At 34.1% G+C, this 26,630-nt stretch overlaps 1 protein-coding gene across 2 annotated transcripts in view; it reads left to right on the plus strand.

Moving 5' to 3' along the window:
• Window positions 1-1,078: 1,078 nt before the first annotated feature.
• Window positions 1,079-26,630, plus strand: part of LOC131149314 (probable LRR receptor-like serine/threonine-protein kinase At1g07650) — a 51,966-nt gene continuing 26,414 nt past the window's right edge. Inside the window, exons 1-18 of one of the 2 annotated variants that reach the window (XM_058099661.1) lie at window positions 1,079-1,415; window positions 1,890-2,070; window positions 4,095-4,166; window positions 4,303-4,371; window positions 4,496-4,567; window positions 4,796-4,867; window positions 5,027-5,098; window positions 5,805-5,876; window positions 5,954-6,025; window positions 6,115-6,186; window positions 6,286-6,357; window positions 22,877-22,948; window positions 23,030-23,095; window positions 23,438-23,503; window positions 23,610-23,648; window positions 23,773-23,831; window positions 25,637-26,022; window positions 26,135-26,330. In XM_058099661.1, the coding sequence (XP_057955644.1) occupies window positions 1,277-1,415; window positions 1,890-2,070; window positions 4,095-4,166; window positions 4,303-4,371; window positions 4,496-4,567; window positions 4,796-4,867; window positions 5,027-5,098; window positions 5,805-5,876; window positions 5,954-6,025; window positions 6,115-6,186; window positions 6,286-6,357; window positions 22,877-22,948; window positions 23,030-23,095; window positions 23,438-23,503; window positions 23,610-23,648; window positions 23,773-23,831; window positions 25,637-26,022; window positions 26,135-26,330 (1,849 nt within the window). In that variant the 5' untranslated portion in view covers window positions 1,079-1,276. The remainder of the gene's footprint in view (window positions 1,416-1,889; window positions 2,071-4,094; window positions 4,167-4,302; window positions 4,372-4,495; window positions 4,568-4,795; window positions 4,868-5,026; window positions 5,099-5,804; window positions 5,877-5,953; window positions 6,026-6,114; window positions 6,187-6,285; window positions 6,358-22,876; window positions 22,949-23,029; window positions 23,096-23,437; window positions 23,504-23,609; window positions 23,649-23,772; window positions 23,832-25,636; window positions 26,023-26,134; window positions 26,331-26,630) is intronic. The other variant, XM_058099662.1, reaches the window with a different exon arrangement.

The raw sequence follows: 26,630 nt of genomic DNA on the forward strand, positions 1-26,630 counted from the left end.
GTTAAATGTAAAAATAAATATCATGAAGACTTTTAAAAAAATTAATGGTATATTTAGTTATGAAAAATATTTTTAATATTTTTTTTAGTTTAAAAAAATATTTAAAAATAGCTTATTTTTCATTTTTTTTAGAAATTTTTTTTTAAAATAAATTAACAGTATAAAAAATTTGACACAATTTTCTTGTAGAAATAGTTCTATTTTTATTTTTTTATTTTTTAAATAATTAAAAATGATGTTCTTTATTTTTTAAAATTCATATAGAAAAAGGTTACAAATATTTTTTACAATTTTTTTAGATTTCTAACTCTTGTTTTGTTAATTAAGACTTGAGAGCATGCACTCATATATTAAATTTTGATTTGTGAATTCAAATCCAAAATTAGTGATCAAATATATTAATATGACAATTTATTATAATATGACAATTTATATATAATATATATATTACATAAATTTTAAAAATAATATTAATATTATGACATCATTATTAATATTTTTATTATATATTATAATATTATAGCATATAAAAATTTATAGAAAGAATTTATTTCCTGATTTATTACGCAGAAAATTTATTACACAAAAAATTTATTTCTCAATTTATCATTTTTTTTAAATACATTAAAAAAATATATATGGATGATTAAACTCAAAGGTATATGAAGCGTCGTCTGTCTCTACTATACAAATTGCTAAAAATATATCTTTAATTTGATGTAATAGGTTATTTTCACAATTTCAGAAGGTTTTGTGAATCCCACATCCTTTTAACTTTTTTTGTTCATTTTTTTATCTTCCATTTGATGTACTACAAATATTTTAATAAAAATTTTCGTTTTTCTCAAGGAAAAACAAATAACAAACATTTAGCATCTTATGCCAATAAAATATTATGAATTAAAGTAAAACTTATACACTTCTTATATTAAAATCTGTTCAAATTTACAATTCAAAATTTGTATTTTTATATATGATTATATTATATGTTTTATGCAGAGGCACTCTGTGTCCCTCCCGGTCCGCCCATTATGATGGTCACTAATAGATACAATGGAGATGGCATATTTTGTACAGCACTCTGTATATCATTATTTATATACAAAGACATTTCAACCATCCCTGCTTTCCAACCAGGCAACCCTGTCTTTATTGCCACGATCCATCCACTTGTTCCTCTCTCTCTCTGGGAGAGACCTGCAGTCAAAGGTGCTTCTGGTGTTTTGGGTTTTTAATTTTAATGTAAAGATCAAAGAGCAGATCTAAGAGGAGCCAAATGGATATTCATCATTTGGCAAGTTCAAACTCCAACGCAAACAGCCTGCTGCCTCACTACTGCATCATTTTTTTCCTTGCATTCGCATTCTTCGCTGCCACTGGATTTGCAGCCACACCGAAGCTCCACAGCGCTGAAGGTAACTTCAAATGTTTTCAGTATCCCATCATCCCTCCTGTTTGGTCAGTGAGAAGAAAAACTGAGTAGAGCCGAAGGAAAACCTCCCCATGTTGCTCTGTTTTAATGTATTGTTTCCCTTGCCAAAAAAAAAAAAAAAGGAGAAAAAGCTTTGGTTCAATCAAGTGACCTCCGTGTTTTCATTGTGGCTCTAGCTCACTTGAGCAGAAATTTTGTGTTTTTATTTTTATTTTAACTGGGTTGTCTTGAGAGGTCCCAACAGCTCAAATTATATATAGCTGAATCTCTATGTTCTCCTTTCTTGCCCATTCCCAGCTGCCAAACAGAGCGAAAAGATACCCTTTTTTAACGTGTGTGTGTGTGTTTATTTAATTGAATGTTGAAGGAATGAGTGATGAAGTTATAAGTTAATTAATTAGGTGAATAAATGATTAATTCTTGTATATATGGTGATGCGATTTGTGAATAAATGTAGTGAAGGCATTGAGGGAGATAGGGAGGAAGCTGGAGAAGAGAGATTGGGATTTTGGGACAGACCCCTGCAACGGGAATGGAGAAGGAAACTGGACTGTGGCTTCCACTGTGAAGGGCATCGAGAGCAATGTCAGCTGTCACTGCCACTTCCGCAACCAAACCGTCTGCCATGTCGTAAGCATGTATGATCTATCAATTGTAGTATTCATTCCTCTCTCTCTCTCTCTCTCTCACACACACACACACACACACGCTTAATTTTTTTCTCCCCTATTGTTACATTGGCCTTTGTTTGAAATCTGAAGCATGGGATTATGCACTCCAATTTTGAAACTAGAGTTGAAAATTTATGAATTTAAAAAATATACCATCGTATTCTTATTTAAAATTTCACACAAATCACAATCAAGAGAGAAAGTTGTGGTCAAAGTTTAATTATAATATCAGGTCAACAATGTCCAGTGAAATGGTCGTGGGTCAACCAGAACACATCACAGTAAAAAAGTGAATGTCCTGACAGGGGAACTCTTTCCTTCCTACCAAATCAATTCCATTTATGGATGGGCCTTCAACCTCACATCAGCTTTGGTACATTTGATTCCCCTCCATTCCCTCCTCCTACCACCCTATTTCTTTTTATAAAATTGCCTATTAACGGACTCTATTTTTTAAAAAATTAGATAATATAAAAATATTTTGAAGTGATTGTAAATAGTTGTCTGGGTATTTTGAAATAATTATGAGTAATTTTATGGATAAATTTAATATAATTATAAGTTGAAAATTTTATTTATATTATTAGACATTGCACATAATTTTAACAATATTTGAGATAATTTTGAGTAGTTTTATTAGTAAATCTGACATAATAAAGAAGATGTTTTGATCTGGTTGTGGATAATTAAATAAAATATTTTGAAATAATTATTAATGGGTATAGAAATAAATTTGATATTTTTGAAAGAAAAAATCCCTCCCACTCTGAGACACTTCCTAATCCCATTTAAGGCCTCCGACAAAAGCTAAATACCGACGGCGACGTACGGATCATCCGTCCTCGCAAGCACCTCCGACGGGGCCGTCATGAAGAGAGAATAGAAACAGGGATCGATCGCAGCCTTTGTCAGAAAGTTTTACCGTTGGCTGCCGGCAATCGGGAAATCGAATTTCTTCAGGGAGAGGGGATTGAAGCTGGTGGAGATCAACGTCGATGTGATGGATGAATTTTCAAAATTCTCGTCTTATCTAAATATTCTGTACTGCGAAGCTTCCAATATTTTTTAACTCAAAAAGAAAAACAAATAATAAAAGTAGAAACCAAGGCCAACCTAAAGCAATAAAGTTGCCGACTAATGATGCCAGTGGATGAAACGCCAGAAAATTGTGGATGAGTGGGGTTCAGCGCTACATTTGTTTGAACGCCCCGACACCACAAACCGGGTTTGTCTTCTTATGCTTTCAAATATTAATATGAAATCTTTGAGGTGGGCTTGTATTCCTCATCAGTTTTTGTATTATTATATTCAACAAGAATTTAAACATTTATTCCTCATCAGTTTTTTATTATGGACTTGGAAAAAATGAATAGCACTGTTATTCGCTTCATCTTACAACAGCTTTTCCTGCAAAACTATCAAGTAATTGTATTGTAACCATTCTACTCTTAACAATAGATATTTTATAAACAAGTCTAACCTTTGCTCTCCCTAAAGTATTATGCTTCTCCAAACAGTAATGTGAAATTTTTTGAGTGCATGATGAGGAATAACAATTCCCAAATTTTATCATGGGAATGTATATTCTTTTCTTATTATATGTTTAGAAAAATAATTAGTAATATAGAAGAAATAAGTATAACGAAATTTTCACCATGTTTCATCTTCTTTAAAGAAGACCTGTGTTGCAGCCAATGGTAACCGTGTGAAATGACATTGCTTGTATGGTTTATTAGGAGGAGGGGGGATGTTTTTATGGCTAAAAAGTGGGTTTTATATGCATGCACGTTGAAGTAGGTGTTGAGTCACTACTGCTCAAGTCGTACACAATGAGAACATGTTTTCATTTTCATTCTGCATTACCCTTATATAGCTTCTTCTCAAGGATGAAGGGCATCCAATAAGAACGTTTTTGGCAAGCTGTTATACAATAAGAACATGTTTGGCAAAGTTGTTGCACATTTTTAACCTGCTTTAGGAAACAACTGCAGAGCTCTAAAAGCCCAGAATCTATCAGGAGTTGTGCCACCAGAGTTTTCCCAGTTTCGCTACCTCCAGAATCTGTGAGCAAAACCAGCTTTTCCTTCTGCTTATGACTCACCTTTTATATAATTACCTGTCACTCTGTATAGTTTCATTGGCCTTTTTTATTTTTTTTCCCCCTAAAGGCAAATCCCGCACTGACTTTCCCTGATGCAGTGATCTCAGTCGCAACCTCCTCAGGGGATCCATACCTCCTCAATGGGCTACAATGCGCTTGCTCGACCTGTAAGCACTCCCCGCTGCATCCCTTCTTGCTTTTATCTTGAAATTTTGATCATATAATTCTCTATCTCATGCACTGAACTGTATAGAATGAAGTAGTAACTGTTTTGTTAATTGAAAAATGCAGCTCCTTGATGGGCAATCGATTGTCAGGCCCATTCCCGAAAGTCCTTGCCAACATTACCACACTCACAAACTTGTATGTTCTAACATTCTTTATATTTCATTGCTGTGCCATGATGTAGATAAAGCGGACTGTAATGTTTGGGTTTGGATTGAGTCCCAAATAGTTTCTTTAGAACCCACACAAACAAACCCATTTATAATTTATTTGTTGGTTTAATTAGATGCTAGCAGCTCTAAATTTAATCGCAAAATCTTTTCAAGTATCTAGCTTTTAACGGAGATTAATATGTGCAAACTACAGGAGCATTGAAGGAAATCTCTTTTCGGGTCCTCTTCCTCCAGAGATACAAACAATGGTCAATTTACAAAAATTGTAATTCTTCACCCCTTTCTTTTCATATGCATGGTTCTCAAAATTAATTTTTCCAAATTTTATTTTGCGCATTTTCATTCTGTAATCTTTTGATGATAATATTATTATTGTTTTCTTACTTATCAAAAAAAAAATGTTATTATTGTTTTCTTTGCATAGGATTCTATCATCGAACGCCTTCTCAGGACAATTACCAGTTAAACTTGCGAAATTGACGAACTTGACTGATATGTGAGTCAACATTTTCCTTATTGTAAAGCTTATGGTTTGATTGATCATAACAACAATTGATCACTACCTTGTTGCAGGAACTGAGGTAAAAAATCTAAAATTTGCTGGTATCTATGAGTGGGAAAAAATAAATGTACTTCAATTTATTTATAGTGCAGTACTAAAACAAAATGAGAATTTTTGTAGTAAAAATTAGTGAATGTAAGCTAGAAAGGTGAGAACTTTTTGTTTATATTATAGATATAAGATGTAAGTAGATAATTATGTGTGTTTTTATGTAAATTTTATTTTTTTCTATTTTGTGATCTTTACGATCCACAATTTGACCTACAACAAGGGTTAAAAATCCTTTAGGGCCAGTTCAATCATGGAAAATTGTTTTACTTTTTATTTCCAATTTTCTAAAAACTTATGAAAACGTCACCTTGTTTTCGTTCTCCAGAATTTAGAAAAGTTGGAAAGTATCTTCTTATTATTTTTCAGCATTCCTACCTTGTTTTCTAGTTTTCCAGAACTTAAAAAAGTTGGAGAACATCTTTTTATTATTTTTCAGCTTTCCTACACAAATGTTAGAAAACACGGTGACATTTTTTTTTAATTAATGGAAAACTGAAAATGGAAAATGAAAACTGTTTTCCACAGCTGAACAGGCTCTAATTTTCCCTAAATTCCCAACTAATTTCTTGTTTCCTTTGGACATTTTTAGGAGGATAAGTGACAATGATTTCTCAGGGAAGATACCCGCTTTCATCAGCAAATGGACAAAGATGGAGAAACTGTAAGATTTTGTAAGTGGAGTTTAAAATGCATAAGTAGTCTTTGCTTTGACTCACTGCAACATTTCTTCTTTGGCAGGCATATGCAGGGTTGCTCTCTTGAAGGGCCCATACCTTCTAGCATCTCTGCCTTGACAAGCTTAATTGATCTGTATGCAATTGCAACATTTTATTCCTTGATTTGTTTTTTTCATAGGTAAGTTGATTGTGTTCAATGATTATTTTTTATTTTCTATGAAGGAGGATTAGTGACTTGAAAGGTAGAACATCTAAATTTCCACCATTGAGTAATATGGAATCAATGAAGACATTGTAAGTTGTATCTATCACATCATATGTCCTTGTCCTCTATTACTGTTAATATTTTTTCTTCTTCACAATGAAATTTTAGCTTCCCATTCTGTTTCGCAGAACACTGAGGAAATGTTTACTTTATGGAGAGCTCCCAAAATTTATTGGTGATTTGAAAAATTTGAAAAACTTGTGAGTAATTCTTTTCAGAGGCCTTGAGCAGTCCCTACGATTTCGTGTGTAAAAATTTCACAACTGATAATCTTTCCACATCTCTTGAATGAACCATAACTATTAAGGAACTGTTTGTTGTATGAAGAACTTGGTGTTCTATATGGTATTGGGAATTGTCAAACAGTGTTGCATTTGCAGCACACAAATGACACAATGTGCAAATGCAACACTGTTGAGACTAGTTTTGCTGGAATCATACAATACATGTTTAAAGTGGTGGATCGAAGCTTCCATCTTTTCTAGGGATGCTTATTCTTGGAAATAAGCTAGGCATATTGGCTTTTTTTTTTTTCATCTAATCACATGCAAAGAATGCATCCTACTAGTTTTGAATAAAAATACTATGTAGCCAACAGCATGGATAGTGTTAGATAATATCCTATATATTTAAATAATATTTTAGTTAAGGGGCACTTTAGTCTTTGTGTCATTATTAGGGTTAGGTTTATTCATTAGTTCCAATTGTATTCAATATATATATGAAAAGCATAAAGGCAAAGGTACTTTTTTTGGCCTCTTGTGCGGCAACTCTCTCTCTCTCTCCTTCCAATTGAATCTCTTCCTCTCTCTCTCTCATTGCATTCAATCATGAATGTTTTCATGGTATCAAAGCATTCTAAACACTGAGTGTTGCAATCATCTTCTCCACCATCCTCAGAGCTGTCTCTTCCTTCATCCCTATTCCATTGATTTCTCAGAAGCCACAGCAGCTCCCTTGCTGTCTCCTCCGCCCTCACCGTGCTGTCCACGCTCAATTGAAGCAGCCCTGGCATCGCCCCTTCCCTCAATATCAATCCTCTGTTCCTCTCTCTACAACTCCGGCACATCACCGCCAAAATTGCTAGTCGCACTCTCCTTGCACTGGTCAAAACCTTCCTCTATCATCTCCTCCATTGCTGGAATCGCACCCTCCTCGCCGCCTATTTCCCGGAGTGCAGTCTCCGAAGAGGAAACCACGCTTTCGAGCAGCATCATCACCTTCTTTACCAGCCCGGAGTACTTGTCGAGGTTGGAGATTATTTGTAGCAAGGAAGTGGCTTTCTTGGCGGTTTCCGAACCCAGTTTTTTTTGTCTTTCTCATTGATATGTGTAGATAATATTTCTTTTGCAACATCTTGGCTTCATTTGTTGATTGGATATCTACAATTAATTTATTTGCATTTGAAGATGGTTGGTGAAAGAGATGATTCTCTCCAAGCCATTAGTGCAAAATTAAATGAAAATAATTATTCATATTGCACATATGTTATGAAGAATTCTTTTATTAGAAAAAACTTATGGGGATATGTTTCTGGTAATGTGTCTATGCCCTCTGATAAAAAGAAAGAGAATTATGTAAAATTGTTAGCCATTTGGGAGGTGAATAATTCCAAAATTATTACCTGGATTAATAATTCCGTTGATCAGTCCATTGGTATACAGCTCGCTAAATTTTCTACAGCTAAGCAAGTTTGGGATTATTTAGCAAAATTATACACGCAATCCATTTTTGCTAAATGATATCAATTAGAAATGGATATTAGAGCAGCAGGGCAAGGAGATCAAAATATTCAACAATTTTACACTCTAATGACTAGTTTTTGGGATGAATTGATACTAACTGAACCTACAGATTTTAGTTTGAATAAGTCTTACTGCACTTAAAGAGAGGAACAATGATTTGTTAAATTTTTTATGACACTTCGAGATGAATTTGAGGCACTTCGTGGTTCTATCCTTCATCCATGCCCTCTTCCCTTTGTTGATTCAGTTGTTAGTGAACTAATGGCAGAGGAAGTGCATCTCAAGTCATATGTGGGTAAAGGTCTTCTCAGAGTTCCTACTCAAAACTGTTTTGGCTATCTCACCTAAGCAATCTTCCAATGGTCAAAATCGACGCTAGAAAGTTGCCATTGATGAGTGTAGTTTTTGCAAGCAGAATGGTCATTGGAAAGCTTAATGTCCATTATTATTAAGGGACGACAACAGGCTTCGAAGCTTAGACATTATCACACTGCAACTACTACATCATTAGAAGAGTTGTCTTCCAACAAGCCTACACTATCTATTATTACAGAGCAGTTGCAGAAGTTTTTTTCTACATCAAAGTCTAATGCCTCATCTGTTTCTCCCTCCATAGGTTTGTCCTCATCTACTTCAAGTATATCTCTATTCACTTGGATATTTGATTCAGGTACTACTCATCATAAGTCAAATGACATCTCTATATTTAAATCAATATTTTCTATCTTGACACCTTCATCTATTTTGGCTACCAATGGTACCCTAATGTCATTGGTAGGTACTGATTCGATCATTTCATCTTGTTTTTGTCTTTTTGATGTTTATTGTATTCCTCAACTTTCATTGAATTTGATTTCTATTAGTCAACTATGTGATTCTAGATACTGTGTTTACTTTACTCCAACCTCATGTTTTGTGTAGAATCCACATTCCAAGAAGCTGATTGAGACAGGCTGTAGGAAGGGGGGATTTGTATGTGTTAGAAGAGCTTCGAGTCAAAAAATTTGCTAGTTCTAGTGTTGATTTGTCTTCATTTTGTTTGAGTTCAAATTCTTCTAATTTTTATTTATGGCATTCACGCTTTGGACATGTTTCTAGTTCTTGACCAAGATTTTAGGCTTTCACAAGAGTAATAGGAAATTTATCTTCTCATGACCTTTTTGATTGTAGTGGTTGTAAGCTTGCAAAATTCTCTACTTTGCCCTTTAATAAAAGTACGTCAGTGTCTCTTGCCCCATTTTATCTAATTCATTATGATGTTTGGGGATCAGCTCCTACTACCTCAAAGGGAGGGTCCCGATATTATGTTTCTTTCATTGATGATACTTGTTTTTCTTGGATATATCGTATGAAGAAATGTTCTGATTTCATTAGCATCTATAAAATGTTTCATGCTTTGGTTCAAACACAACATTCAGCTGTCATTAGGTGTTTCAGGTGCAAGGGACGGGGGGTGGGGGGGGGGGGAATATAATTCTACTGAGTTTTTCACCCTACTGACCTTTGATGGTACTATACATCAATTATCGTGCACCGACACTCCTGAGCAAAATGGTGTGGTTGAAAGAAAACATAGGCACATCATTGAGATAGCTCGATCCCTTCTCCTTTCTAGTAATGTTTCCAAAGTTTTCTGGGGAGAAGCAGTTCTTACTGCCACATATTTGATTAACAGAATTCCAATTGCTCTTATTTTGGGAGTCTCTTCTTATGAGAAATTGCACAGTAAGGCTCCAGAGTATTTTCATTTGAGAGTATTTGGTTGCACATGCTTTGTCCTTCGTCCTCATACTGAGCGTTCTAAGTTGTCTGCACGATCCTTTATGTGTGTGTTTCTTGGTTATTGTGATGGAGGAAAAGGATATCGTTATGATTCGAAAACACAAAAACTTTGTTTCTTGTCACGTCATCTTTCTTGAACACATTCCTTTCTTTACTATTCCAATAAGTTCTAGCATCTTAAATGAGTCCGACCTTGTAAATATTGATCAATTTACTTGTGATATTGATTTAGAGTTTTCCCCAGTTACTCCCACTTCTTCCAATTCTATTGTTCCTGAAACCTAAGGTGTAGTTCTAAGAGGGGGGGGGTTGAATTGGGTTTATTAAAAATTTCTTTGATCCTGTTTATGAGCTCGTCTCTTTTTACAATCTCTTAAGGTTTTCTCATATTTTAGTTAATTAGGCAATACAAACTAACTCCTATTTCCTTTTAATCAATTCATAATCAATAAACACAATCAATTAATTTACCATTCACATACAACAACCACAAGACAAGAAATCAATTCGGAATATTTAAAGGTCCTTCAAATGAATGTTCAATTCTTGTTGTTGATTTATGAATTTGAATATTGCAATGACAACCAAACACCTTTTCAATATCAGAACTTAATTAAACCTTCAGCTAACAAGTTTTGGGTGTTAACCAATCAACAGACTTCCTTTCGGTTTCCGCAAGAGATCGATTAACCAACGTATTCCCTTTCGGTTTCCGCATGCCCAAGAACAAATTAGGCCTTTTTGGGTTTACGTAAATTCTAATAAGTATTACTTTATGATTTCAAGTATTAAAACATTCACGCAAGTTATATTGTTACTGAAATTAAAAGGAGAGTAAGGAGAAGAAAATAACACCACCACTTTTTACGAGGTTCAGCTTACCCCAGCCTACGTCCTCGCCTTAGGTCAACCACCTAAGGAGTTAACTAAATCTTGTTCTTTTCGGGTGGAACAAAAAACCTTACACAATTTACCCCCTTTTTCAGGAAGAGAAAAATCTCTCCAAGCATCAACCTGTGCTTAGTCCAACGATACAATCAATCCTTTGAACCGTTCAAAGTACAAGAAGATGGAAAATAAATCTGCGTATAAAAAATACTCTCAAAATTTAGAGCAGGTTGTACAAATTAAGATCTAAATTATACTTCTAAAAACCAGAGCAAAATAGAATATATGAAGCTCTAAAGTTTTAAAAGTCACCGATGGTTCTTAAAAAAAAATTGAATTGCAACCCGGAATCGAGCTTTGATATTTTGAATCTACCAAAACGGTAAAATTCCTCTCCAGCAAAAGATGTGAGCAAATTGAACTCAAGAAGAATTTCTTTCTCTCCAACAAAATGATGTGGGCAGATGGAGCTCAAGGAGAATTTTAGTACAAGAAGAGTTTCAGCAAAAGACTTATTAATCTCTCTTTTTTTGTATTCTATCTTATGTATATTTTTCATTACCTAAGGTGGTATTTTTCAAAGATCAATGTCCCCATCAAGTTATGTAATATTTGAAAAAAAAAATGTTGACTTAATTTTGAATTTCAAAATTTTTCATTACCCAAGGAGATATTTATATGTTTTTTCAAAGATCAATGTCCCCATCAAGTTAGGTAATATTTGAAAAAAATTGTTGACTTAATTTTAAAATTCAAAATTTTTCATTACCCAAGGAGGTATTTATATGTTTTTTCAAAGATTAATAACCCTATCAAGTTAGGTAATATTTGAAAAAAAATTGTTGATTTAATTTTAAATTTCAAAATTTTTCATTACCTAATGAGGTATTTATATGCTTTTTCAAATATCAATATCCCCATCAAGTTAGGTAATATTTGAAAAAGAATTGTTGACTTAATTTTAAAATTCAAAATTTTTAAAAGAGAACTTTCCTATTGAGATCTAAAATCTGCTCGCGTGGCAGTCGTCTACCATGATTAAATCTTAAACCCAGAACACTGGCAGTCGTCTGCCAGGACATTGTCTTCAGTTTAAAATACTCAAATTTTTCCAGTCGTCTGTCCATAGACAGACAATCGTCTGTCAGGTGTCTGACTTCTTTTTATTTTTGAAAACTTCCATTCCTTTAAGACCTTTGTTGCTTTGATTTTAAAAATATATTTTAAGCTCTTTTAACAAGATGGTTTTTAGTTTCTTTTGATTTATGAGAGCTTCACATATCTAAATGGCATTTGGTTTAGAAGTATTTACAACTGTCCTTCTAATTATGATCTCCTTAAATCAATAGGTCTTTTAGCCTTCTTTAGCCTCTTGAGGTTCACTTTTGACTTTGGGTTTGCTTGCCCTTAATTTCTTCATTTGTCATCCATGCCTTTGATATTCTGAGGAGTTTCCACTAGATTAGTATTGAGTTTTATTTTATCAACTTTGAGAGTCTTTTTACCTAAAAACACATTACTCAACATCACATGTTAAAGCATCCTTCATTTTGTTATCATCAAAACAAGATTGAAAAGCCTAGTTAGGCCAACAGTTCTCATTTCTTCTGCCTGTCCTTCATTTTCTTTTGCAGGTACAAATCCCCAATCTTTCCTACTCAAACTGTTTTGGATGTCTCATCTAAGCAATCTTCCAATGGTCAAAAAAATTGTCTATTATTATTAAGGGACAACAACATGCTTCAAAGCCTAGACATTATCACACTGCAGCCACTACATCATCAGAAGAGCTGTCTCCCAACAGGCCTACACTATCTATTATTACAGAGCAATTGCACGAGTTTTTTTCTACATCAAGGCCCAATGCCTTATCTATTTCTCCCTCCATGGGTTTGTGTTGGGCTAACTAGACTTTTCAATCTTATTTTGATGATAACAAAATGAAGGATGCTTAAACATGTGGTATTGAGTAATGTGCTTTTAGGTAAAAGCACTCTTAAGGTTGATAAACTAAAAGCTCAATGCTAATCTAGTGGAAGCTCCTCAGAATATCAAAGGTAATGGACGACAAATGAAGAAGTTAAGGGCAAGCAAACTCAAAGTCAAAAGTGAACCTCAAGAGCCTGAAGGACCTACTGATTTAAGGAGATCATAATTAGAAGGACTGTTGTAAATACTTCTAAACCAAATGTCATTTAGATATGTGAAGCTCTCACAAATTTAAAAAAAACTAAGAAACACTTTGTTAAAAGAGTTTAAAATATATTTTTAAAATCAAAGCAACAAAGGTCTTAAAGGAAGGAAAGTTTTCAAAAATAAAAAGAAGCCAGACACCTAACAGATGATTGTTAGTCTATGGACAGACGATTGGCAAAATTTGAGTGTTTTAAACTGAAAACAGTGTCCTCTCAGACGACTGCCAGTGTTTTTGGTTTAAAATTTAACCATGACAGACGACTGCCTATATTTTGGCAAACGATTGCCAGCATTCTGAGTTTCAGATTTAACCATGGCAGACGACTGTCATGTCGTGGCATACGACTGTCACGCGGAGCAGATTTCAGATCTCAAATGGGAAGTTCTCTTTTAAAATTTTGAATTTTAAAATTAAGTCAACAATTCTTTTTCAAATATTACCTAACTTGATGGGAACATTGATCTTTGAAAAAGCATAGGATCTCTTCTAACCTATGAAATGATGTTGAAAGAAAGAAGTACAGAAAACAAAAATAAGAAGTCTATAGCTCTAAAAGTTTTGAAAGAATATTCAAGTGAGGAAGATAATGAATCTAGTGAATTAGAAGACGAGGACTAAACTCTAATAACTAAAAGGCTTGTAAAATTCTTAAAAAGAAACAAAAAATTCACTAGAAAATTTAATGGATCAAAAGCTGAAAAAGGAGAAAGCAATAAAAAGGAATACAAAAATAAAAATGATCCTCCCACTTGCTATCACTGTAAAAAGGTCGGGCACATCAAACCGGAATGCCCACAACTCAAGAAGGAAAAGAAGAAAAAGAAGCCTGCAATGAAGCCAACTTGGGATGACACTAGTTCGAGTGAATCGGAAAGTGAACCAAGTGATCGAGAAGTAGCGAACATGTGCTTCATGGTGCATAACGAAGAGGTAAACTCTTATTATTCCCTCTTTGAAGATTCATGTAATGAGTCTTGCAGTAATTCATGTGAAAGTATGTCATCTTATAAAGAACTTCTAGGTGAATTACTCTTTCTACATAACAAGTTCATTAAAATCTTGAAGAGGAACACGAACTTGAAAGAACAAAACGAAGCACTTAAAAATCAACTTGAATTTGCAAAACTTGTTGAAGAAAAAAAAAATTTAAAGATTGAAGAACTTGAGAAGAAAGTAGATAACTTATCTCAAAAATTAGCCGAGTCTCAAGTGAATGAAGATAGCAAGATTATGCAAGAAATAAATAATCTCAAAAATCAAATTCAAGAGAAAGAAAAGGTCATCTATAACTTTACCAAAGGTAAGGATAACTTTGAAAAGATGGTAGGACAACAAAGAAGGAATTGGTTATAATGGAGCCTCAAACAAAAGAAAGAAAAACTTGTATATGGGAAATTTTGTAAATCAATCTAAATATTATGCAAGTACTTCATCAACAAATATTCATAAGCACACCACGTGCTACATGTGCAAAAAGAAAGGACACATAATGTTTAACTGTCTACTTAAGAAAAAGTATACAAAAGTAAAAGATGAGTGGAAGATAAATGCTAAAAATAGGCAAAATCTAAAGAAAATTAAGAAGGTTTGGATTCCAAAAGTAATAACTTGAATCCTTTCTTGTAGGTTTGCTTTAGGACCACTCCGTCTAAGGATAAATGGTACTTGGACAACGGATGTTCAAGGCATATGACGGGAGATAAATCTAAATTCACCTCTCTCACTCCAAAGGATGGAGGATTTGTACCTTCGGTGACAATGCAAAAGGCAAGATCATCGGAATAGGTAAAATAGGTAAAGACTCCTCACTTTCTATAGATAATGTCTTGTTAGTAGATGGTCTAAAGCATAATCTACTAAGTATTAGTCAACTTAGCGATAAAGGATATGAAATAATGTTTAAGAGAGACAAATGCATAATACGAGATTCTAAGAATCAAAATACATTATTCACTGCACTTAGAATGAACAATGTTTATTGCATAAATCTTAATAGTTTAATCCCTGAAGACATAACTTGCCTAGCAACCATGAGTGAAAATAGTTGGCTTTGACATAGGAGGTTAGGACATGCTAGCATGGATCTTATATCCAGACTCTCCAAAAAGAATTTAGTTAAAGGCTTGCCTAAAACAAAATTTGTCAAAGATAAAGTGTGTGATGCTTGTCAATTAGGAAAACAAACCAAGAAAAGTTTCAAAAAGAAGAAACATATATCAACTAGTAGACTCCTAGAACTTATACACTTGGACTTGTTTGGTCCTACTAGAACCCAAAGTTTAGGAGGAAAACAATACGCCTTTGTAATTATTGATGATTACTCAAGATACACATGGGTGTTGTTCCTAGCTTACAAAGAAGAAGCTTGCAACTCATTGATCACTTTATGTAAGAAGCTTCAAAATGAGAAAGGGTATAATGTCTCAAATATTAGAAGTGACCAAGAAAGAGAATATAAGAATCAAAATGTTGAAAATTTTTGTAATGAACATGGCTTAAATCACAACTTTTTAGCACCTAGAACCCCACAACAAAATGGAGCTCTGGAAAGGAAAAATAGAACCCTCCAAAAAATGGCAAGAACCATGCTTAATGAAAATGACCTACCCAAATATTTTTGGGCTGAAGCTGTAAATACAGCTAGCTATATAGTTAATAGGGTCTCCATTAGATCAAACCTAAACAAGACACCCTATGAATTGTGGAAAGGAAGAAGGCCTAATATAAATTACTTTCATGTCTTTGGGTGTAAGTGTTTCGTTCTAAATAACAAAGACAACTTAGGAAAATTTGATGCTAAATCGGATGAAGGCATTTTCCTAGGATACTCCACAAATAGTAAAGCCTATAGAGTCTACAACAAAAGAACACTCACCATAGTTGAATCAATTCACGTAGACTTTGATGAATCTAGCTCTTTTTCAAGAGAAGTTAAAAATGAAGAAAAAGATGATATGTTCAAAGAGGAGGATGAGATAGAAATCAAGGAGGAAAATGAAATAAATGAAGAAAAGTCAAAAGATGAACTCATAAAAAATATAGAATTACCAAAAGAATGGAAATATAAGAAAGATCATCCTCAAGAACAAATTATAGGTGAACCATCTAGAGGTGTGACCACTAGATCTTCACTAAAGAACCTTTGCAATCATTATGCATTCCTATCCCAAAATGAACCTAAAGATATTGAAGAAGCCCTTAAGGATGAATCTTGGATAGTTGCAATGCAAGAAGAATTAAACCAATTTGAAAGAAGTCAAGTATGGAAATTAGTACCCAAACCGGAAAATCATTTGATCATAGGAATTAAATGGGTATTTAGGAATAAAAAGGATGAAAATGGTGTAATCACTAGAAACAAAGCTAGACTTGTAGCAAAGGGGTACAATCAAGAAGAAGGAATAGATTATGATGAAACCTTTGCCCCTATAGCTAGAATGGAAGCTATTAGAATGTTATTAGCTTATGCTTCCTACAAAGAATTTAAGTTATATCAAATGGATGTCAAAAGTGCATTCTTGAATGGGTATATTAATATGTTGAACAACCCCCTGGTTTAGAGGATGTTGAAAATCCTAACCATGTATTTAGACTAACTAAGGCTTTGTATGGACTAAAACAGGCCCCTAGGGCTTGGTATGAAAGACTTAGTGGATTTCTAATTGAGAAAGGATTTTTAAGAGAAAAAATTGATAGCACCTTGTTCATTAAAAATAAGGAAAATAATATACTTTTAGTTCAAATCTACGTAGATGATATAATATTTGGTGCTACAAATGAACATCTATGTAAAGAATTTGCAAAATGTATGCAAGAAGAATTTGAATGAGCATGATGAGGGAATTAAACTATTTTCTTGGACTACAAATTAAACAAGCAAAAAATGGGACTTTTATAAGTCAAACAAAATACATAAAAGATATGATACAAAAATTTGGTATGAAAAATAGTAAACCCATAGGCCCACCTATGAGTACCTCCATCAGCCTAGGCAAAGATGAAAAGGGAAAATCCATAGACACAAAGGACTATAGAGGCATGATTGTATGGAAAATAGTAAACCCATAGATACACCTATGAGTACCTCCATCAGCCTAGACAAAGATGAAAAGGGAAAATCCATAGACACAAAGCACTATAGAGGCATGATTAGAAGTCCAGTAGACCCGATATAATGTTTAGTGTGTGTATGTGTGCACGTTTTTAATCAGCACCTAAGGAATCACACCAAATTGTTGTTAAAAGAATCCTAAGATACTTAATAGGCACAATGGACTTAGGACTATGGTATCCTAAAGACACTGGTTTTGAAATGATCAGTTATTCAGATGCGGACTATGCCGGTTGAAAGATAGATAGAAAAAGCACAAGTGGCACGTGCCACTTCTTAGAAAGATCTTTAGTTTCTTGGTCTTCTAAGAAACAAAATTTCGTGACTTTGTCAACTGCTGAGGCCGAATATGTAGCAGCTAGTAGTTGTTACGCACAAACTCTTTACATGAAACAACAATTAAGAGATTTCAATTTAAACTACACAACTGTACCAATTAAGTGTGATAACATGAGTGCATTTAACATATCTAAAAATCCTATTTTTCACTCAAGAACAAAGCACATTGACATAAGACACCACTTCCTAAGAGATCATATTCAAAAAGAAGACATTAATCTAGAACTCATCAATAAAAATGACCAATGGGCTGATATCTTTACAAAACCACTCTCAGAAGATAGATTTATAACCATAAGAAGAGAACTTGGTCTACTACATAGTAGAGAAGTAAACTAAAAGAACAAGGCTTAAAGAAAAATCCATAGTCAATCAATTTTCTCTAGGGTCACCTAGGATTTGTCTCTTTTGAGTGATCAAAATTTATTTTGGCATGTACTTTGATGTGTTGTATAATGCAACACTTAGCTTGAATTGCTTTCCTTGTTTCTTGAAACATAGGCTCATGATAAATGAGATGCAGCATGCTACATGTGGATGTTTGAGATATGATGTTGAATCTTGGCATGAGTGAGGAGTATGTGGTCATATGTACATTTTAATGTTTACCCTTTTTGATTGATGTCAAAAGGGGGAGTAGTATTTGAGCAAAAATACTATTTGAGCATGTTGAGCGTCATTGAGCAATAAGCATGACGGTCTTGAATCTACAAATTGTGAAAGTAATGCTTATTGTAAGGCGGAGTAGAATGATGGTAGTTGTAATGGGGAGATTTTTTTAATGCGTATTCATATTTTTTTTTTGCTTATCATTTGTCATCATCAAACAGGGGGAGATTGTTGACCTAACTAGGCTTTTCAATCTTGTTTTGACGATAACAAAATGAAGGATGCTTTAACATGTGGTGTTGAGTAATGTGTTTTTAGGTAAAAGCACTCTCAAGGTTGATAAACTAAAATCTCAATGCTAATCTCGTGGAAGCTTCTCAGAATATCAAAGGCAATGGACGACAAATGAAGAAGTTAAGGGCAAGCAAACTCAAAGTCAAAAGTGAACCTCGAGAGGCTAAAGAAGGCTGAAGGACCTACTGATTTAAGGTAATCATAATTAGAAGGACTGTTGTAAGTACTTCTAAACTAAATGTCATTTAGATATGTAAAGCTCTCATAAATTTAAAAAAAAAAAACTAAGAAACACCTTGTTAAAAGAGTTTAAAATATATTTTTAAAATCAAAGCAACAAAGGTCTTAAAGGAAAGACAGTTTTCAAAAATAAAAAGAAGTCAGGCACCTGACAGACGATTGTCTGTCTATGGACAGACGACTGGAAAAATTTGAGTGTTTTAAACTAAAGACGGTGTCTTGGCAGACGACTACCAGTGTTCTGGGTTTAAAATTTAACCATGACAGACGACTGCCAGTGTTCTGGGTTTAAAATTTAACCATGACAGACGACTGCCTATATTCTGGCAGACGACTGCCAGCATTCTGAGTTTCAGATTTAACCCTGGCAAACGATTGCCATGTCGTGGCAGAAGACTGCCACGCGAAGCAGATTTCAGATCTCAAACGGGAAGTTCCCTTTTAAAAATTTGAATTTTAAAATTAAGTCAACAATTCTTTTTCAAATATTATCTAACTTGATGGGGATATTGATATTTGAAAAAGCATATAAATACCTCCTTGGGTAATGAAAATTTTTGAATTTTAAAATTAAGTCAACAATTCTTTTTCAAATATTACCTGACTTGATGGGGATATTGATCTTTGAAAAAGCATATAAATACCTCTTTGGCTAATAAAAAATTTTGAATTTTAAAATTAAGTCAACATTTTTTTTTCAAATATTACCTAACTTGATGGGGATATTAATCTTTGAAAAAACATATAAATACCTCCTTGGGTAATGAAGAATTTTGAATTTTAAAATTAAGTCAATAATTTTTTTCAAATATTACCTAACTTGATGGGGACATTGATCTTTGAAAAAGCATATAAATAGCTTCTTGGGTAATGAAAAATTTTGAAATTCAAAATTAAGTTAACATTTTTTTTCTTCAAATATTACCTAACTTGATGGGGACAATGATCTTTGAAAAATGCCACCTTAGGTAATGAAAAATATACATAAGATAGAATACAAAAGAAGAGAGATTAATAAATTTTTTGCTGAAACTCTTCTTGTGCTGAAATTCTCCTTGAGCTCCATCTGCCCACATCATTTTGTTGGAGAGAAAGAAATTCTCCTTGAGTTCAATTTGCTCACATCTTTTGCTGAAGAAGAATTCTACCATTTTGGTAGATTGAAAATATCAAAGCTCGGTTCCGGGTTGCAATTCAAATTTTTTTTAAGAACCATTGGTGACTTCTAAAACTTTAGAATTTCATATATTCTATTTTTCTTTGGTTTTTAGAAGTACAATATAGATCTCAATTTGTACAACCTGCTCTAAATTTTGAGAGTATTTTTTGTACGCAAATTTATTTTTCATCTTCTTGTACTTTGAACGGTTCAAATGATTGATTGGATCGTTGGACCAAGCACAAGTTGGTGTTTGGAGAGGTTTTTCTCTTTCTAAAAAAGAGGGTAAATTGTGTAAGGTTTTTTGTTCCACTCGGAAGGAACAAGATTTAGTTAACTCCTTAGGTGGTTGACCTAAGGCGAGGACGTAGGCTGGGGTAAGCCGAACCTTGTAAAAAGTGGTGGTGTTATTCTCTTCTCTTTACTCTCCTTTTAATTTCAGTAACAATATAACTTGCGTGAATGTTTTAATACTTGAAATCATAAAGTAATACTTATTAGAATTTAAGTAAACCCAAAAAGGCCTAATTTGTTCTTGGGCTTGCGGAAACCGAAAGGAAGTACGTTGATTGGTTAACACCCAAAACTTGTTAGCTGAAGGTTTAATTAAGTTCTGATATTGAAAAGGTGTTTGGTTGTCATTGCAATATTCAAATTCATAAATCAACAACAAGAATTGAACATTCATTTGCCGGACCTTTAAATATTCCGAATTGATTTCTTGTCTTGTGGTTGTTGTGTGTGAATGGTAAATTAATTGATTGTGTTTATTGATTGTGAATTGATTAAAAGGAAATAGGAGTTAGTGTGTATTGCCTAATTAACGAAAATATGAGAAAACCTTTAGAAATTGTGAAAAGAGACAATAGCTCATAAAGAGGATCGAAGAAATTTTTAATAAACCCAATTCACCCCCCACTCTTGGAACTACACCTTAGGTTTCAGTTTGTCCTCATCTACTTCAGGTATATCTCCGTTCACTTAGATATTTAATTCAGGTGCTACTCATCATAAGTCAAATGACATCTATATATTTACATCAATATCATCTATCTTGACACCTTCATCTGTTTTGGCTGCCAATGGTACCCCAATGTCAATGGTAGGTATTGGTTCCATCATTTCATCTTGTTTGTGTCTTTCTGATGTTTATTGTATTCCTCAACTTTCATTGAATTTGATTTCTATTAGTCAACTATATGATTCTGGATATTGTGTTTACTTTACTCCAACTTCATGTTTTGTGCAAGATCCACATTCCAAGAAGCTGATTGGGATAGGCTATAGGAAGGGGGGATTTGTATGTGTTAGAAGAGCTTCGGGTCAAAAAATTTTCTAGTTCTAGTCTTGATTTGTCTTCATTTCGTTTGAGTTCAAATTCTTCTAATTTTTATTTATGGCATTCACGTCTTGGACATGTTTCTAGTTCTTGATTAAGATTTTTGGCTTTCACAGGAGTATTAGGAAATTTATCTTCTCATGACTTTTTTTATTGTAGTGGTTGTAAGCTTGTAAAATTCTCTGCTTTTCCCTTTAATAAAAGTACATCAGTGTCTTTTGCCCCATTTTATCTAATTCATTCTGATGTTTGGGGACCAACTCCTACTACCTCAAAGGGAGGGTCCCGATATTATGTTTCTTTCATTGATGATTATACTCGTTTTTCTTGGATATATCTTATGAAGAAACGTTCTGATTTCATTAGCATCTATAAAATGTTTCATGCTTTGGTTCAAACACAACATTCAGTTGTCATTAAGTGTTTCAGGTGCAAGGGAGTGGGGGGTGGAATATAATTCTACTGAGTTTTCACCCTACTAACCTCTGATGGTACCATACATCAATCATCGTGAGCAAACACTCCTGAGCAAAATGGTGTGGCTGAAAGAAAACATAGGCACATCATTGAGATGACTCGATCCTTTCTCCTTTCTAGTAATGTTTCCAAAGTTTTCTGGGGAGAAGCAATTTATTACTGCCACATATCTGATTAACAGAATTCCTACTGCTCTTACTTTGGGAATCTCTCCTCATGAGAAATTGCACGGCAAGGCTCCAGAGTATTTTCATTTGAGAGTATTTGGTTGCACATGCTTTGTCTTTCGTCCTCATACTGAGCGTTCTAAGTTGTCTGCACAATCCTCTATGTGTGTGTTTCTTGGTTAAGGTGATGGACAAAAAGGATATTGTTGTTATGATCTGGAAACACAAAAACTTTATGTTTCTTGTCACGTCATCTTTCTTGAACACATTCCTTTCTTTACTATTCCAACAAGTTCTAGCATCTTAAATGTGTCCTACCTTATAAATATTGATCAATTTACTTGTGATATTGATTTAGAGTTTTCCCCAGTTACTTCCACTTCTTCAAATTCTATTGTTCCCATTTCTTCTACTTGTCCTTCATTTTCTTCTATAGGTACAAATCCCCCATCCTCGGTGGACTCCTCTTCATCTTCCAATCATGTGGACCCTGCATCTTCTCATTATCCAATGCAACTTCATAAGCCCCCATCTCATCTTGATTCATATGTTCCTACATCTCATTCTTGTTATTCTTCTAGTGTTGCTACTTTTTTAGTTTCTCTTCATTCCTATTGTTAGCTTGCTTCCTATAAGGACGTAGCCCTTGACCCTTTTTGGCAACAAGCTATGAATGAATAACTTGCTGCTTTGTATAAGACCAGCATGTGGGAGTTGGTACCTCTTTCTCCTGGTAAAACGGTAGTGGGATGTCGCTGGATCTACAAGATCAAATCTAAGTCTAATGGTTCTATTGAAAAATATAAGGCCTGTTTGGTTGCAAAAGGGTTTACTCAAAAAGTTGGTTTTGATTATAAGGATACATTTGCACCAGTTGCTATGATGACATATATACGTACTTCTATTAACCAGCGGAACCTCTCATAGTTAGATGTAAAGAATGCCTTACTAAATGGGAATCTCAAAGAGGAAGTTTATATGTCTCCACCCCTTGGTGTTCCTCATCATCCAGGGGAGGTCTATAGACTGAGAAAACCTTTTTATGGCCTCTATTGTCTGTAAAATCTTGAGAATATAGGAAACCATTTGAAAACTACATCATAACCTAGAGTTTTAAGAATGTGCTTCTCGAAACATGCCATAACTTTTGGAAGCAAGTTCAGCATGTGCTGTCAAAATCAACATCAAAGATAAGGCCCCTCTAACTTGAAAGATTTCTGAATTCTCATCAAGTTGTCTAAAGAAAGTTATTCATCTTCCATAAAATTATTTAGTAATTAATATTTAATTGGTTGTTGACCTTGTTCGTTTCATTTTTTTTTTATTTTTTTTTGGGTTATGGGAACTAATAAACTTTGCTTTAACAATGTAGAGATCTCAGTTTCAATAACTTGACTGGTGAAATTCCAGCGTCCTTCATCCAACTATCAGAAGTAGAGTTTTTGTAAGTAGGTGTCCTAAAATTTTTTTTTTCTTTGAAGTATTTATTTACCAGCAGTAAGATGAGATTATTGTTTTCTTTTAGGTATTTGACAGGAAACAAGCTTACTGGACATATTCCTCAATGGATCTTAGGAAGAAACAAAAATGCGTGAGTATAGCACTCTTTTGACATATATAATCTCCCTTCAGTCTCTAGAAATGGTTTTTGTAATGTCTCACCCAACTGATTATGTAGATATTGTAATTTTATTTGTAGAAGAACTCCATTGTAAAAATTGCATTATTGCAACTAGCTGATCCTGGTTACCAATCAAAAGAAAAAAACTAGCTTATCTTAGGTAACCTGTTTTAATCTTGTTTACATGCCTGAGAATAATCACACAAAGTAACTGTCTAAGAAGAGGAAAAAACTTGCGCAATATCGTTATTATACTGCAGTTGGTTTAGGTATGTTTACAACATCATGTTGATTTCTGTCTTAATAATACAGGGATGCTTCTTTTAACAATTTCACTTGGGATAGCTCAAGTCCAGATGAATGTCCTCGAGGAAGTGTGTGAGTATAATTTGAGATTTGTTTGCCTTTTTGATAAATAAATCAATGAAATTTATTTTTCTGTTTAGAATCTTATTATCTTATCCTTATATCTATTTTTTTGCAGAAACTTAGTTGAGTGCTACTCCTCTTCAGTAAATAAACAGTGAGATTCTTTTGCCTGAGCATGAAATTTCAGATTGAAATAATGAATTATAGCTCTTGCCGAATTGTAAATTTATCTGAACCTATTAATAATGCCTAGCTTTCCTTCACCTCCATTATTACAGAAGAAAAGTTGATGCATGCCTAAAGAACAACTTCCCATGTAATGCGTCACACAAACAATGTAAGTAAATCTTATGGGCTTAATGTTTTAAGGTACAGAAACTGTTTCTCATTTATTTCTCTGCTGCTGACATAACCACACAACCCCCCCCCCCCCCCCAACCAAGAAAAGAAAGAGAGAAAAAAGCTAGTAAAGATTGATTTTATATTTTAGATTTTTTTTTCCATCAGAAAAATGATAAATTAAGATTGGGAGGATAATATGGTGGAGAGATTTCCCGGGAGAAAAAGCAAAATGAGGACAAAAGAAAACACAAAATGAAGTTATCTGTCAAGCCAAGCAATGAAGGTTGCCCCATGGACTCTCTATTTTACCTAGACTGTTGGCCTTGGAGTTTGCTTCCTAAAGGCGCATGGGAAATCAATACCATTGCTTTTCTCAATAAAGCCTCACAACTTTCTTCGTGAGCCAAGAAATAGCGTTACCGGAATGGCTTTCAACACCGAGACTTTTTCTGCTTGCCCAAACTGATTTAGAGAATGCTTTCAGACCCCTTCTAACGTCTCTCCCTTCCGCATAATTTGAATCTCTGATTTCCACCGATACTGAGAAGATGCAAAAGACCCCTCTCCCAGATGATTCCTAAAGGACACCGCCAATCCCTTCTGGGTCTGGTGTGCTGAAGTCTGAGCCATCAACATTAATTTCATGGAGGATTCCTGGCTGGGGAAGGGGGGTGGCAGCAAGTGATCTGTCAAAAGTGTTGTAATGGATTTGGCCACGGCATTTGCCTCCAAAAAGAAGAAAATTAATTGATAGAGAGGAGATTTACCATCCCATTGGCTTTGCTCCACAAAACAAGCCTAATGATGGTCTAATCAACGGTTTTCTCAACTGGCAACTGTTTGTTGTTGAAAAATAAATTCATTTTCCTTTGGGCAGAGGATAAAACCTTAATGGTAGAGAGTAGGTCTTTGAGGATTTGAATATTCCAGTCAGACAGAGATCTGAACTTCTAAAGTTGAGATGCCAGAACCATGAACCTTGATCCCACTGGCCCATGTCTTTAACCCAAGCCTCCCGGTTTGAAGGCAGAGCAAAACAGCCTTGGATTTTTTATTTGAGAGGGGTTTTGGTCAGATATTTGATTTTTAGAGGGGTTTTGTCCTCCTGGACATACTTCCAGAGCACAACACCAGCTCCCTTAGGTTTTAGAATTTTAAAACAATATTTTTGTTTATTTATTTTTTATAGTTGGGAAAATAGTTTGTAGAATAAATCCCTAGATACCAGAAAATAATCAATATATGATGCATATGCAATGGGTGTACTTGTTTGGTTTGGTTTTCGCAGCATGTCAACAAAAAGAAGATATTTTTTCCGTGCGAGTTATCTGAAATAAGACAAACTGGACCAAAATTCATAAAGGAATTTAAAATGTAAGATAAATCTCTCCGGCTCTGTGTTTGTGTTGTGTGGATTTAGTTGCCATTCTTTTGCTTAATGAAAAAAGTTGAAAATTCAGAAATTCAATGACAGTTGGATTTTCTCTGAACACTTATTTGGATTTTCGCTGAACACTTAAAAATTGTTAATCAATTCAACCTAGACACTTAAGCTGTTTGGTGAGACTGTAGAAATGACTCTCTCTAACAAACCATTACATATAATTCAAAAGGATTACATAATATATTCAGTATATTTCCATCAATATGCCATTGGTTTAGTGGTGGAAACAAATAAAAATAAGCAATGGATATGAAAACAGATAAAAAAGACCTGGTTATATAGCGTGTGCATTTTCCTTTTCTTCTGATCAAACCTTCCATCTTCTAATCCTATATTTTCTTTCTCATGCTCAACAGATGGTTATTCATTGCACATTAATTGTGGTGGTAGGGAAACAATTGTGGATGGAAAAACCAGCTTCGTAGCTGATTTAGAACAAAGAGGTGCTTCAATGTTTTACCGGGGTCAGAACTGGGCACTTAGCAGCACTGGGAACTTCATGGACAATGACATTGAATCAGATACCTATATTGAAACAAACAAGTCTGCTCTTTCCAATGTCTCTTCACAAGATTCAAAATTGTACATGACAGCACGTGTTTCTCCTCTCTCACTCACTTATTATGGACTGTGTCTCATGAATGGGAATTACACTGTCAAACTCCACTTTGCGGAGATCGTTTTCACAAATGACAACTCGTTTAATAGTCTCGGGAAGCGTATATTTGATGTTTACATCCAGGTACCTAGGCTGTACACAGCAAAATTAATATTAATGCACTTTTTTTTCCCTTTGTGTGTATATGTATATATATCATGATCTCAATTGAATGTTTTTGTAACCTTGGAAATAGGAAGAGTTGGTCCTGAAAGATTTTAATATTGAAACTGAGGCCAGGGGAGCTGGTAAGCCCATTGTAAAGAATTTTACTGCATTTGTGGTGAAGAACACACTGAAGATCCAATTTTATTGGGCTGGAAAAGGGACTATGGGCATTCCAGCTCGAGGAGTTTATGGTCCCCTCATATCAGCTATATCAGTAGATCCCAGTAAGTTCTTATAAGTTCTTTCTAGTGCATGTAGCTTGTTCTTGTTTCTTAATTCTCTTGGCTGAACTTCCCATGGTAATTCAAGAAAAATGAACTTTTAAGAGGAGCCTGAACACCTTTGATGAGTTCCACACTTCCACATCTATTAATTTTCATATTTTGATATATTTTCAACGTGTTTCAATTTGTTTAAAAAAATAAAAAAAAATTCGTAAAGTTTTATATGTTCCTTTTATTGATAACTATTATCACCTTTTATATATGTAGTTTATTTATATGTAAAATCAGATTGATCAGCGA

The sequence above is a fragment of the Malania oleifera genome, chromosome 2 (genome assembly GCF_029873635.1).
Source record: "Malania oleifera isolate guangnan ecotype guangnan chromosome 2, ASM2987363v1, whole genome shotgun sequence".
NCBI lineage: Eukaryota > Viridiplantae > Streptophyta > Magnoliopsida > Santalales > Ximeniaceae > Malania > Malania oleifera.